We start from the raw sequence: 14,110 nt of genomic DNA on the forward strand, positions 1-14,110 counted from the left end.
AGCAATGTAAAAACTTTACAACTCACATTTGTGAACTACAGATTCTAACTCTGCTAAAACGTTCTACTTTGGAGGTTCCGACTTGCCTGGTAGTAGTTGATGAGCTCCTCCAGTTCATCAGCGTGGACCACGATGTGAAGACCGCACATCTGTGCCAATCTGAACTCCTGCCCGTCCACACACGCAAAGCACACCTACGAACAAACATACGGGCACATGTTAATTGATAAAATTATCATTTACACATTTAGAGCTTTTTCGTTTGCGTCTGATATCTGAGGATGTCTGATCTTACCTCCTTCCATGTGCGAGTGCTGTTAGCTTTGCGGGCTCCATCAACAGCGGCCTGATACTCGCCCAGGTGGACCAGCGTGGATGCCAAGCGGCCGAAGTTTGAGACGTTGTTGTACAACAGCTTGGCTGCCTCATACATTTTCTCGTCGTAGCAACGATCGCCAACCTGTAAAAGACAATCAATATTGTTAAGTTCAATTATATCGACAGCGTGTTTCAGAAGTAGTACAATATTCAGCCTCGGAAAAAAATGAAGAGACCATTCCAAATTTTCATTTAATCAGCATTTCTAGATGTATTATGGCCATTCCCGTCCGGCGTCTGTTGAATTTCAACAAAATCAAACCTCAGGAGTGACAAAGTCATCCAACAGCAATGTGAAAGACAAGAATCGATAAAAATCAAGGTTATCACATAAAAAATATTTTTTCCTAAATACATGTACAAATATTACTGTTGTATTGCTTAAAAGTAAATATGAACTTGTTTTCTTTGCAGTATTTGAGGTCTGAAAAATACAGAGCACCTTTTCTGTTATTTTGACCTGTTTCTCCACTTTTCATGTTCAGCAAATAAATGCAAATAGAAACAATGTTATTTGAAATCTGGGAGAAATATTGTTAGTAGTTCACAGTATGAAACAAAAATGATCAATTTACCCAAACACATAGTAATAGTAAATTCAGAAAAAAGGAAAATAATTTCTAAATGGTCTCTTAATTTTTTCTGTGGCTGTTTTTTTTCTGAATAAAACCTCTTATTTGTCTATTTGATGGCATCATTACCTGCTGGATGTGTGCATTGTTTGGTCCATTTATAAACTCTTCCAGTTCAGCGAGACGATTGGTTTTGGCCAGTGCAAAGATCAGCTCAGTCTCCACGTATGACTCTCTGGCCTTCTTTCTGGCCATCTGCAGAAACTTCACCAGGTCCTCCCAGTTACCTGAGGTGGAAAATATTCATTCAATACAGAGTCAAATGGGGGAAAGCCTATTAAGTCTGAAACTATTTTGTATCTATTAAATAAAACAGTGGACTGCTAAAACGAGTCTATTCACATTTACATTTGTTTGCATATGGCATTCAAGGTAATGTGATACATTCAATTTATTTATATTCAGATTTTTTAAGAGTAGCTAAAACACAGAACAATGCAGAAGCAAACAGCTCGTACCACTCTGGTCAGCAGCCTGGACCACCTCCATGTAAGCAGAGGGGTCATCAGCTTTGATGTAGGAGTCAATAGCCTCTTTGACCAGCCCCTTCTGTAGCTGAGCCTTAGCCAGCTGACTCCACACGGCCGGCTCATTACAGCGCTCTGCAAACTCATATGCCCGGTCCAGATTACCAATGTGCTCGATCAGAACCTGAGGGCCAGAGAGGGAGTTAAATCTCAATAAACAGCTTGCCTAAAAAAGAATTACCCATCATGCTGCAAACTAGTAAACTAAACCATCCAGTATTTAAACATTATGAACCTGAACCGCAGATGTGTTGACGTCAAACTTTCTGAAGATAGCAAAGGCCTCCTCAAAGAGCTCGCTGCTGATGGCAATGTTGGCGATGTCAGGGGCGTCATAGTTGTCCAGGCGGTTGATGTATTCCATGACGCGAGTGCGATCCGCTTTAATGGCCGTCAGGATGAGCAGATTCTGCAGGTTTCTAAAAACAGGAAAAGGTTTTGATTTAATTCATCTTTGGAATAGAATTATACAGTTTTAAAGCACAGGATATGTTGGTAACTGTAAACCAGCGGTACCCATTCACTTCTATTGTATGGACACAAAACCAATGCAAGTTAATGGGTGCTGCCGTTGTTCAGTTACCAACATTCTTTCAAATATCTTCTTTTGTGTTCTGCAGAAGAAAAAAAGCCACGCAAGTTTGAAATGACAAGAAGGTGAGTAAATGATGATTTTTGGGGAAACTGTCACTTTAAAAGTTGAGATTGAATACAAAGACACTGCCACCAGTGATAAGATCAGCTCATGGTATTTTGGAATATGTTTGTGCTTATTCACCTGTGCTCGCTGAAGACAGAGTTATCCAGGACGATCTTCTCCAGCAGCTCAATGAGTTCATTGGGCAGGTCAGCGGTCATGAAGGCCTTCACTGTGACCGACACCTCCTCTGGGTCCTGTGTCTCTGACAAGGCTGTCTGTACCACCTGCACGATAGAAATAGCAAATCAACATTTAATTGAATATTTGGAATAAAAGTACTACTATATAGACATCATTAAATATATATAGAAATATTGAATATGTAATATTCTCTATAGCCTACCTGGTCAATAAGAGGCCTCCTGAAGGGGTTGGACTCTAGAAGCACGCTGGCCCAGAGATCCGCATCTCTGCGGCGCACCAGGTAACGTGACAAACTCTTAAACAGTGAGTTCTCATTGCACACCTGTAGGAAAAAAACATAATTCGGAGAATGATCAACTATGCACTATATTTCTAACCAGCTTTGAAGTAAATATTTTTACGTCATATTGCTTTGTGGCACCGGGCATGAAGTGAACGGGCCTAAAGCTTATTTATAGTCAATTGTCACTAACATTGATGAGCTCCTGGTCGCACTGTCCTCTCTCATACGCCACGCAGGCCAGATGAGGGTCTCTTTTCTCGCAGTACTTCCCCACCACGCGGCTGTCGTAGTACGGGTTCTCCCGGAGGAAGCGCTCTGGGTTGTTGTTGCTGTCGATGTAAATCTTGGCCAGGGCATTGTGGGTAGCAGGCTCTTCACAGCCCTCGTGGATACGAGACTCCAGCCATGGCAACAGCAGCTTCAGTCTGATGATCATTAAAAAGTTAATAAGTTTGGAATGTGTGAGGAAATGTCAGAAAAGACAAAAAGTTGATATCTCATGATATTTTAAATTATGTAAACTTGTTATATTTGATATAATAAAATATCATATATTTAAAACACCATAAAATATATTCATGTTATATTCTTATATTACACTTTCAACATATGAAATGTTAATATTTCAATATAAGATATGTTGTTTATTTCATTTAATTCTATGCAATCAAATTGACCATGAAAAAGATGAAAACAAATGTTCAGAATATTTCAGAACGCAACATCAATGTCTCATATGCATAACAACTTTAAGTTTGATGTTATCTTTTACATGCAAAGTCACTTTTGGTTCATACCTGTTTCTCTTCTCCACCTCGGCCACCAGCTCATCGGTGGAAAACTGACCACGCACCACCAAGATCAGATTCTTGATGACGTCCTCTGAGGAGTCAACATCCAGAAGACCTCCAATCACCACAGGCAGACGGCTCGGATTCACCTACACCGTACACATCATCATTTATCATTTCTCCATTGGAATATAAGTGTAAGTGCAATGCAGAAGCTACGGTAGCAGTAACAAAAGGTTTCTCACCTTCTGCACGTAGATTTCAATGTACTTCTGCAGGTTGTTACGGTACAGGTAGAGCACGAGGTCATGGACGAAGTCAAAGCGATCGCACACGATGATGAGAGGCAGCTGATCGGTGAGTTTGGCTTCCTGTCAATCAAACGACGGAGATGAGAAGATAACAGATGTCAGGCACTCTGAAGTCTACTGGCTACAGTCAAATCTGCAGTCAAAATGTTTTTTTAATGTTTATGATACATTTGAAATATAATGACCGTCCACTCAAAAATGTTCAAAAATCAAAGGAGTTTATGAAAGCAGATATGACTGTATCCATAAAAATACTAATCTAGATCAGTGAAAATATTGAAGGAATGAGGCTCCTCAATAATGACAAAAGGAAGATGACATAAAAGATTAAAGGATGATTGAGTAGTCTAGAGAAGATGCTTTTTGAAGAACTTAGTGGATGATGGGAAGTAAAACAAAGTGGAGAACTGAACCCCGAGTAAAAATCCTCTCATTCATTGAGGTGGTATCAGTGCTCCCTCTGTTGGCCAAAACATGTAACTGTTCTCCTGCTTCAGTGCTGTAGCTAACAAAGCTAAAGGTGGAAACGATTACAGGGACCCACAGGTTTGTAACGATTAGTGACCCCGAGAAATACACAGGGTTCCCAGAATTCCTAGCAACAGCCATGTTTACAACACACACATGATTAATAAACTGGGATTGCACAATTCACTCCACAGCACATCACAAATCCATCTCCACAACCTTCAGAAGCTTGTCTACAAACATGTTCACCGAGGCTAAAAGTTTGTAAAGCTTCAAATGACACTACGCATTAAGCAACTCAAAATCATTCCAACAAAGAACTTGGATCTCGGGACCCTCCCTTCTAACGCTGGCCGAGTCCAAATAGGTCGACTTTGAAAGGTCTGACTCTGATGGAATAGATTCTGAAAAATGAGCTTCTATTTCAGCCGAGAAGGAAACAGGGTCACCACAAACCATCCACAGCCAAATGCATATAAACACACTACCACAAAACCACAAGCTCAATCTCGGGCCCATCAGTCCGGGCCCAAATTTAGGGGTTATTCCCAGCAGTCAATGCTGGGAACAACACACCAATCCCAGTATTAATCCATCAACTGACCAATGGGTGAAAAGTAGCCATAAATAAACATCAATAAAGGAAAAGAGAAAACAAAAGGGAATTTTGGACTCGGGGTGGATTTACCTGATTCAAGTCCTGCCCATTCCAAAGATTACAAGGAAAAGCACAGGAGATAACAACACCACCATCAGAACAAACTACAGGCAGATGGATGCCCGATCTACAGTATATGAGGATCATGGTAGTTGAAATTTGGACGAAAATAAAATTAGGTGCCTAAACATCTTCGTAAGGAAAAATGTATATAGCGCACCCATTGTGTACATAATTGTTAAAAGTGCGTGCGTGTGTTGGGTCAACATTGTGAAATTGACGTGGATCAATTTTTCATTTCTGAAGTACACAAAAGTTACAAAAATGTCAGGCTCGCAGCAGACTTGCGCGGCAACGAACTCAGTTCAGTGTGAGAACAAAACAGGAAATGTTATGAGGCAATGCGAAAAGATGGAAAGTTTTAATAGATGAGAAATCGTAGAATAAAATGCGCTTCTGCGGTGGACTATTTCTTCATTCGTGCTGATAGGCTCTTGGCAGTACCTTGAGGAAGTTCTTGACACGTTCGGGGTCGTAGCAGTTGCTTTCCCGACAGATCCGCTCCACCTCTTTGATTTGGCCCGTCTTGCATGCGGCCTGGATGTATTTGAAATGGACTTCTGGGTCCTGGCTGAAGTTCACAATCGAGCCCAGGAAATAGAAGAGGCCTGCGTCCAGAACACAACCAAAAATGACGTGACTGTTAGTGGACAGATGTTTGGATGTGCTTTATTCACACTGTTTATATAAAGCGTGTGTAAGTTTCGTGGAAAATTATTATACAACCACTTTTCTTTCTGAATATTTTCCCAACATATTTCGTCGTCCACAGAAGTCTGTCATACTGACGGGTGAAGCTAACCATTTGAAATTACAGTCAAGAACGCATAATTAGCATTAGCATTGTGTTTCCATTAACTTCTAGGCTCTTGTCAAAAGCACTCAAACTCTGTGTGTCATGTGAAAGGCCTGAAGGATTGTGGGTGGCCAGGGGGCTATGCTGCTGTCTGCTTCGACTGCCAAACCTCCTGTCCTACTTACACTAGAACGGATGGTAACATGCTTCTACACACACACACACACACGTCTGGTTTACTATCTCCGTGGGGACAGTCCATAGGCGTAATGTTTTTTATACTGTACAAACTGTATATTCTATCCCCTAACCCCCAACCCCCAACCCTACCCCTAAACCTAAAGATCAAAGAAAACTTTGCATTTTTAAAAAAAATATTGTTCCATACAATTTATAAGCTTTTTTTGCCCATGGCGACCTCAATTTTGGTCCCCACGGTGACACGAGTCCCCATGAGTTGGTGTGCATTCAGGTTTAGGTCCCCTCCGGGATATAAAAACGTGCACGCACACATGCACGCACGCACACACGACGCATCACGGTTGCACTTTGAAAGGTGACCAAGAGTGAACAAGAGTGTTTAGATAGACGTTTGAGATCATTTATTGTGATTTTGCGGTTGTACCAGTCAACAAAAATGGTCTGTTTTGCCAGACACATCAGACGAAAACACACGGAATGTAAACTTTAAGTGGTAAGGAAAAATTTCATGTCTGTCCAACATAAATGGTGAGCCACTAATAATAGCACTTCTTTTTATTGCTACAACGAAGTGGTTGAAATTTTCGGTAAAGCTCATTTATAACATACAAGCAATGAAATGACGGTAAAGGGCTACTTAACCCAAAAATGAAAATTCTGTCATCATTTACACACCCTCGAGTTGTTCCAAATCTGTATAAGTTTCTTTGTTCTGATGAACACAGCGAAAGATATTTGGAAGAATGCTTATAACCAAACAGTTCTTGGCCACCACTGACAACCATTTAAAAATGACAATGCAAGTCAAAAGTGCCCCAGAACTGTTTGCCTTCCTACATTCTTCAAAATATCTTCTTTTGTGTAACAAATTTAATAACAAAGCTATTTTTCCTACTATGGTAGTCAATGGTGGCCAAGAAGTGCTTGGTTACAAGCATACTTCCAAATATCTTTCTCTGTGTTTCATCAGAACAAAGAAATTTATGCAGATTTAGAACAACTCAAGGGTGTGTAAATGAAGACAGAATTTTCATTTTTGGGTGAACTGTTCCTTTAAGGGATTTAGTGCTTACCTTCAAAACTCTTGAAAGACTCGAAAAGCTCTGTAAGGGACTGGGTGGACAGCTGCTCGTGATACTTGGAGGCCACCTGGACGCAGATCTGAAGGTTCTGCCTGATGTTAGCGGACAGCATGGCTCTCAGACACTCCAGAGAGTCTTCCACTGATAGAGAGCCAAAGTAGTTCACCAGCCACTACAGACATTCGGGAAATAAAACAGACAGGTCACATCTTTTCTATGATAAGAGACGTCAGTACAGTTAAACGGAGGGTTCGGGTACCTCCGGGTTGAGCAGGTGTGTGTGTACGACAGCTCGTTTGATGTCGTACAGGTCGGTGTAGTGTTCCAAAGCTCTCTGCAGAAGCCCCGCCTTCTCGCACAGCTGGGCGATGTGGGCACGATCGTAGTTGGTGAACATCTGGTTTCCAAGGATGGCATCAGCAACCTGCAAGAGGCAAATTAAAATGGTTAGATTTTACTTGTATGCATCTCAATTCAGTTCAAAGACTATCGAAACTGTGACATTGCGACAACTCTAACTGACTGTATTGTTGTGTACCTGCGGTGCATGCATTAGGTTCATCTCCAGCAGACGGGTCTGCAGCGGCCCTTCTGACGGCCTGTTGTTCTTCAGAGCGTCTAACAGGAATGATGTGCACTGCTGGACCAGGTTATATTCCATAAACACATCAACGATCTGGAAGGAAAAACACACGGCAGCGGTCAACTGTTTGTCGGCGTTTCCTCACCGACGTTATATTTGTATATTTGCAGTGAGTCATAACAAACGCCCTCTGGATTTGATTTCGAATTGTTTTTAGCGTTTTCCTCTCCGCCACCTCATCCTGACCTGTGTAATGTCAGCGAGCGGCTCCTCGTCTTGAACAAGCATCTGAGCGAACTGGAGACCCTGATCTGGACTGATCCTCATCACGTTCCTCAGCAGGAAGATCCAATCTGGAGTGTAGCCCACCTGCAACCACCAAATCCAAACATCAATCTGGTTTAATATGCATTTATGTATCTAACTGAATTCAATCAATTCCATTTGACTATATGCGTTTCAAGATTCTATATACTTTTTGATATATACTGTAGGTTTTATATTAACATTTTCTTCAAACAATTATAAATTGTGCCCAAATTATACGAAATTAAAATGGAATGGAAAAATGTAGAATATGTTTGGTTCATGTATAAAATATGTAATTGGTCACTGCACAATTAAACAAATATGCAGAAAAAAGAACATGCTAAACACATGTGTTATATTAAATGACATCCTATATTACTTTCCATAACTCTTATATTAAACCATTCTTGTTGGTTGTCGCATGTCTCCCGAATTTTTAATTTTCAGGTGAACTATCCTATATGACTATAAATATTATGAAGTACCCTTACACAAAGCGTACATCCTGCGTCTTTTCATTAAATCATTTTACTCAAAGTGACTAGTACTGAACAAGAGAGCATTTCACATTTTGACCAAACCAAGTTTTGAAGAATTGTAAGTAGGATTTATAAAGACACTAAATGAGAGTCAAAATGCTCAAGAGAGAAAATGATTTATTCCTTTAGTCATGTTATTGGTTACTGTACCTTTTTAGCGTACAGTACGATCTTGGGGAACTGGCCGGTTTCTGCGAAGCACTGAATGACTTTGTTCGGTACGTTGGCCCTCAGATAGACGCTGAGCGCAAGAGTGGGGTCCACAGCTTTCACCAGGTCTCCCAGTTCCTCTGAGCATTCAAGCTGAAGGAAACAAGACAACAGTAGATTTTACCCTCAGTATTAACTCTGGAGTGAAGTATAAGCTATAGATAAAATACTTACAACGGATTCGAAGACATTATTGCTTTTAAATTATTTAAAATTGTGTTCACTTGTATTTTAGAACTAGGCCAAGAATTATGGCCCTTAAAGGGATAGTTCACCCCAAAATAAAAAATTCTGTCATCATTTACTCACCCTCTTGTCATTTCAAACCTGTATGACTTTCCTTCTTCTCCAGAACACAGAAGAAGATATTTGAAAGAATGTTGGTAACTGAACAACAGCGGTACCCATTCACTTCCACTGTTTTGTGTCTATACAATAGAAGTGAATTGGTTCCACCACTGTTCGGTTACCAACATTCTTTCAAATATCTTCTTTTGTGTTCTGGAAAGGAAATAAAGGTTTTTAATGACAAGACAAGAGGGTGAGTAAACAGAATTTCCATGTTTGGGTGAACTATCACTTTAACCTTCTGAACAAACTAAGGCCATCTATGTGTACAGTACTTCAAATCATGACAGTACATTCAATAAACGGAACCAAAAAAACATCACTAGTTTTAAGACCATGAAAAGACCACGTAGAATCAAAAACGGAGCTAAAGAATCCTTTCCCCATTTTACAAGGAACACCACCCAAACACCCCTCGGCCCACATTACAAGCCCATTACGTCACCAAAACAAACATCTTAGATAACATTCAAACACACACGCTTAGAAAGGGTACTTGTTTGTGTGAGAACAGACTCTGTCGCAAATATAGATGCATTCTTCGCTTCTAAAAAACACGGGAGCACACCCTGTTCCCTGCACTTCACACACAGCCTTAGAGGAAGAGGCTCTGGTGGGTGTGTTGAGATAACCATTTCCCCAGTGACCCCCTCCACCCCCCCCTTCACATACCTTGTCCTCCTTCAGCCATTTCTCCAGCAGTTGTTTGCGGCCCTGCTGGAGGACGGGTCTGCACAGCTCCAGAGACTCATACTTGTTGAGCTGGCCCTGGTCCAGCAGGATCCCGAAATACTGCAGCAGCGGGGACGTCTGCCCGGGCTGGGCCGGAACGCTCTGGAAACGGCGGATGGTGTCAGGGGTGCGCAGGATACCCTGAGACAAACAAGATGTGGGTCAACAAACTTACTGTACGTGTATGTCTTATACAAGAATTTGAGAATCAGATATGTGGGTTTCCCATAGGTATCAAACTCATAACTTTGGAACTGCTAATGCCACATATATAGAGGATTATATACAAATGAAATCTTTCCAATCAAACATAATTTCTAAAGTAAATGATATTATAAAAATAATCGGCACACCTTCGGAGCGTTAGCGGCAACTTTAGCCGCCTCGGAGTAGTTTCCTCCAGCAAAGAGATTGTTAAACTTGCGGGCAAACAGCTCCTCGGCCCCTGCCAGATTATTTCGGACCGCCATCCGTAAAGCCAGATCTGGATTCTGCAGCACATTGGTGATGTACTGAATGATGTTCTCTTCCTCGACGCACACTGACAACACCTAAGAACACACAAACACAGATGAAGCCCTGGATACAGATGTAAGAAATCATTGTACAGGAGTGATACATAAGTGAAATGTAGGAACTGAACTTTCACACTATGTTTATTATCTTCAATATCAAAAACCAGATCAGTCAGAGAAGAGCATGAAAACATCCAAGAAGGAGAAACAAACAGGAAGTTGACAAGACCAATGCCTAATCCTTCAATCTTTACTATTTGAAGGCAAACATTTCCCTGCGTGCCCTCAATGTAATTAACAACCCTGAATAGACACCTTTTGAATATTGAAACAATTTTAAAAAATGGGACAATCTGAGATATCGCCTCTCAATGAACTCTAATGAGAAAACATAACACCTCATATCAGATGACCTCATCAAGTTGGAGGTAAGGTAGTGTGCATGCTTGTCTCTAGTATGTAATATGATCGGATGCAAAAGTACAGCTAGACAAGGAGGTGTGCAATTTCAATTAAGATGTCAACGTCTCGACCAATGTCTTGTGTATTTATTTGCAAATAAATAGCTACTCTAGCCATTTCTGATAGTTTGATTCTAAAGCAGCCAAAAAAAACTAAGCAACAACGTTCTGCAGTATTTTTTAGAGCTACATTAAATACGTTAGACAGGGATACCTGGAAAGACTTTTTGGCTTCTAAGGTGATATACTGACATCAACAAGCTAATAAAACCGATTTACTATGGTTTTAACATATACTTTGACTGCTGTCAACATGAATTCGACTGGACAAGTGCGGGAAGAATATTTCAAATGACCAAATCAAAACAGGGTTTTCCTGGAACAGGTCTAAACTGGGGGTGCTGGGAATGGTTGCCAGGTATTGCTATGCTATCACTATGGCATTCTGGGTAATTGTTACGGTCATCAGGGCACATTAAACTAATGGAACAAAGTTCTCTTTCATTAAATGTATTAACTTTTTCTTCCTCTGAAAAGACTTTTGGTTTATATAACCAAGGCCACACATATTTACCAATATCACACTTTTCATAATCTAATCAAACCCATATTGACAAAACCAACACTCTCCAGACAATATTTGCTGAATATCTTGCTGCACATAAATTGTCACGTTACGTTTACAATGTTTCAAGTATTAATGGACATAAAAAAAATGAATTTCCTCTAAAAACCAGGTGACTGCTGCTGCGGAAGCATGCTGTTATCTCATCGCTACTGTGCGCTTCTGAATTGGCATAAGCAGGTCAAAGTCACAGCCGTTATTCTGCATGAATGCGTCTCCCTCTCCACTTAAACCAGCACGGCCCACCCCCAACAATATGGGTCAGCTTGCACGGAGAGAGGGAGACATTAAAGAGAGGAGTAAAAATAGAGCAGTCCTTTGTATCGAGCAGCCCGCCACCACGGAAAGAGGAGTGAACGAGAGACTACATGTCTGTGTGTGATAGAGAGAGCGAAGAAGAGAGACTGCAGTGGGGAATAGGGGGAGAAAGCCGCACTGACGTCAATAAAAGCCCAAGGCCTGAAGAGATGATGATAGGATGATAGTAATGAATCGCTTCTGCTGAGGACCAGAAAACATCTGCTGAATACACGCGACAGCCCCTCCATTATCAAACAGACAAGATAAACAGCCCAGTTCCCTTGAAAAACTATATCACGCAAAACCGCCCATGTTCTAAACTGACTTTTTCATGTATTGATTCTTTAATATTGGGCTTATTATTATGTGCCACCAATTTGCATTCAACCGGAAATAATGGAATTAACTTGAAAAGTTGAGCGATTTAATAAACAACGAATAATAATTATTATTATAATATTACATATTGCATTCATATTGTTAATGAAAAAAACAGTTTTAAAATTAAAGGATTTTTTTATTTAAAGGATTCAAAAAGTAATAATAAAGAATAACTGTAAATAAGAGGGAAGGAATATACAGAGAATGAAAAGAACAAAGGGCTGCGTGTGATGTCACAGAACCTGATGATGCATTCTGCCTACACAGACTGCCATTGGCTGTGCATTGTGGTCAGGTTCTGCCCTGGTTAACGTGAAAGGATTTAGGATGCCAGTCAATGCCTCCCACGGCAAGACGACAGCCGTTTTTTCTCTCTGTCTCCCCATTGCATTATCCACAGTTATTCTCACTGAAGGCTTTCTCAAGGTCACTCCCATCACTGGTGCAGATGCAGCTGGTTACAAGCTGACTTTTCATCACCCACCAATGCTGAGGACCGGAAGATGGAGAATGCCAGTGCGAGTATATTCAAACCTCTTTTCAATAAACTATCATGTGAGTTTTTATATATTGCCTGTGGCACAAATGGCACTTTTTGACAAACAACAGCAGACATTTACTACTAAGGCTAAATTTAATTCTAATAATACATAAAAAAAATTATTTTAAGTAACCCATTTACAGTTCTGTGTAAAATGTTAACTACAAGCCAAACATAATCCTATGCTCCTCATAGGTGGCTTGTTGACACAGGTAGAGGTTGTGTATTATTAAGGTAACCATGCTCTCCAGATTCAGGCTTCATGTGGTCCGGATCGGCTTTCGTTACCCGCTGAATAATTTACGACTTTCTCCAGCACCACTGGAAAATTATTTACCCGCTTGTGGGATCCATTAACAAGCTTATAATGGGACATTGTGACGAGACAGAGCCGGCGGACAAGAACGCAGCCTCATCTACCAGACCAAACACCAGTCTGTAATAACAAGGATGCATCATAGGGTGAGGAAACCATCTACGGTTGGCTGACAGACATGACGACCAAATGTCATCCAACATGTGACTCTTGCTGCGTGTTGTAAACAAATATGAACAGGGCTAATGCTATGTTCACACCAAACGCAAAGGTTCGCATTCCTCGCTCTTTATTACTCGCGGGAATAGTTCGTTATTTTCGCTCGAGTGACGCGAAAACATTCCGTGACTGGGAGTGTCTTCATGCATCCGGATGTGTTAAACAGTAGGTGTCTATGAGCTCTTCGCGTGAATTTCTCGCTCGAGTAAAAAATGTTCAATGCAAAGGCGCAAACAGATGCGAACACCTGCCGGGCGACACGAATCGGGCGGCGCGATTGCTGCAAACGCAGGTGCTGCGATTGCTCACTTTATAACGCAACAGGGCGATGTCCTCGTCCATCGCGATGTTTCACTGTAGACATTGTCTGATGCCAATTTGGTAGACATTGCCCAACCCTTAAATCATCTACTATGACTTCATTTGTGACATGGCTGCAGTGGCCCTACTCTCTTTAAATGGAAAAGAAGGACCAGGAAGGATGGAGAGAGAGTAAAAAATGCCTCAAGCTGTGCTGAAAGGCAGCTGAAAAGAGAGAAATGGAAATAAGCAGAAGGAAAGGGGCTGATTTCCATGTCTTGGTACGACGAGGGTATTAAATGTTCTGCCTGTGGGGCATTGAGCAGAGTTCTGTAACTTGTGTCCTTCTTAGATTCCCTCGGACCGAGAGAGCCAAACACGCACGCACGCACCTCTGGTGTTAAAGATCTCCATGATCAAAGTGACCATCACAGAGCTGTAGGCATCACCCAGACATATCTGCATGTGTAAACTAAATTTGTTGTAATCAAAATGTACCTGTCCTTTCCTATTGACTCCAATGATTCCAGATGTAGCTTCATGGGGTGCAGTCACAAAAATGGTCTCGCCACTAATTCTGTTCATGTAGATGCAGGTGCCGGTCTCCAGGTCATACAGATGAATGTAACCGTATTTAGTGACGAGAAAGACGACATTATGTTTGGAGCTCATCTGTGGGAAAAGAAATGCATTTTGGACA

The 14,110-nt window shown here is 41.1% G+C and overlaps 1 protein-coding gene across 1 annotated transcript in view; it reads right to left on the reverse strand.

The window, feature by feature from the left end:
- cltca (clathrin, heavy chain a (Hc)) overlaps positions 1 to 14,110 on the reverse strand; it is a 31,402-nt gene that overhangs the window by 3,382 nt on the left and 13,910 nt on the right. Inside the window, exons 6-24 of the mRNA XM_057320590.1 lie at positions 13,909 to 14,082; positions 10,106 to 10,303; positions 9,693 to 9,893; positions 8,613 to 8,765; positions 7,861 to 7,983; positions 7,570 to 7,707; positions 7,291 to 7,455; positions 7,023 to 7,203; positions 5,397 to 5,560; positions 3,701 to 3,826; positions 3,462 to 3,604; positions 2,855 to 3,089; positions 2,581 to 2,703; positions 2,316 to 2,461; positions 1,773 to 1,956; positions 1,469 to 1,661; positions 1,080 to 1,237; positions 296 to 460; positions 87 to 194 (exon numbers count right to left, since the gene is read on the reverse strand). Coding sequence (XP_057176573.1) covers positions 87 to 194; positions 296 to 460; positions 1,080 to 1,237; positions 1,469 to 1,661; positions 1,773 to 1,956; positions 2,316 to 2,461; positions 2,581 to 2,703; positions 2,855 to 3,089; positions 3,462 to 3,604; positions 3,701 to 3,826; positions 5,397 to 5,560; positions 7,023 to 7,203; positions 7,291 to 7,455; positions 7,570 to 7,707; positions 7,861 to 7,983; positions 8,613 to 8,765; positions 9,693 to 9,893; positions 10,106 to 10,303; positions 13,909 to 14,082 — 3,078 coding nt within the window. The remainder of the gene's footprint in view (positions 1 to 86; positions 195 to 295; positions 461 to 1,079; positions 1,238 to 1,468; positions 1,662 to 1,772; positions 1,957 to 2,315; positions 2,462 to 2,580; positions 2,704 to 2,854; positions 3,090 to 3,461; positions 3,605 to 3,700; positions 3,827 to 5,396; positions 5,561 to 7,022; positions 7,204 to 7,290; positions 7,456 to 7,569; positions 7,708 to 7,860; positions 7,984 to 8,612; positions 8,766 to 9,692; positions 9,894 to 10,105; positions 10,304 to 13,908; positions 14,083 to 14,110) is intronic.

This window comes from Triplophysa rosa, linkage group LG22 (genome assembly GCF_024868665.1).
Source record: "Triplophysa rosa linkage group LG22, Trosa_1v2, whole genome shotgun sequence".
Lineage (NCBI taxonomy): Eukaryota > Metazoa > Chordata > Actinopteri > Cypriniformes > Nemacheilidae > Triplophysa > Triplophysa rosa.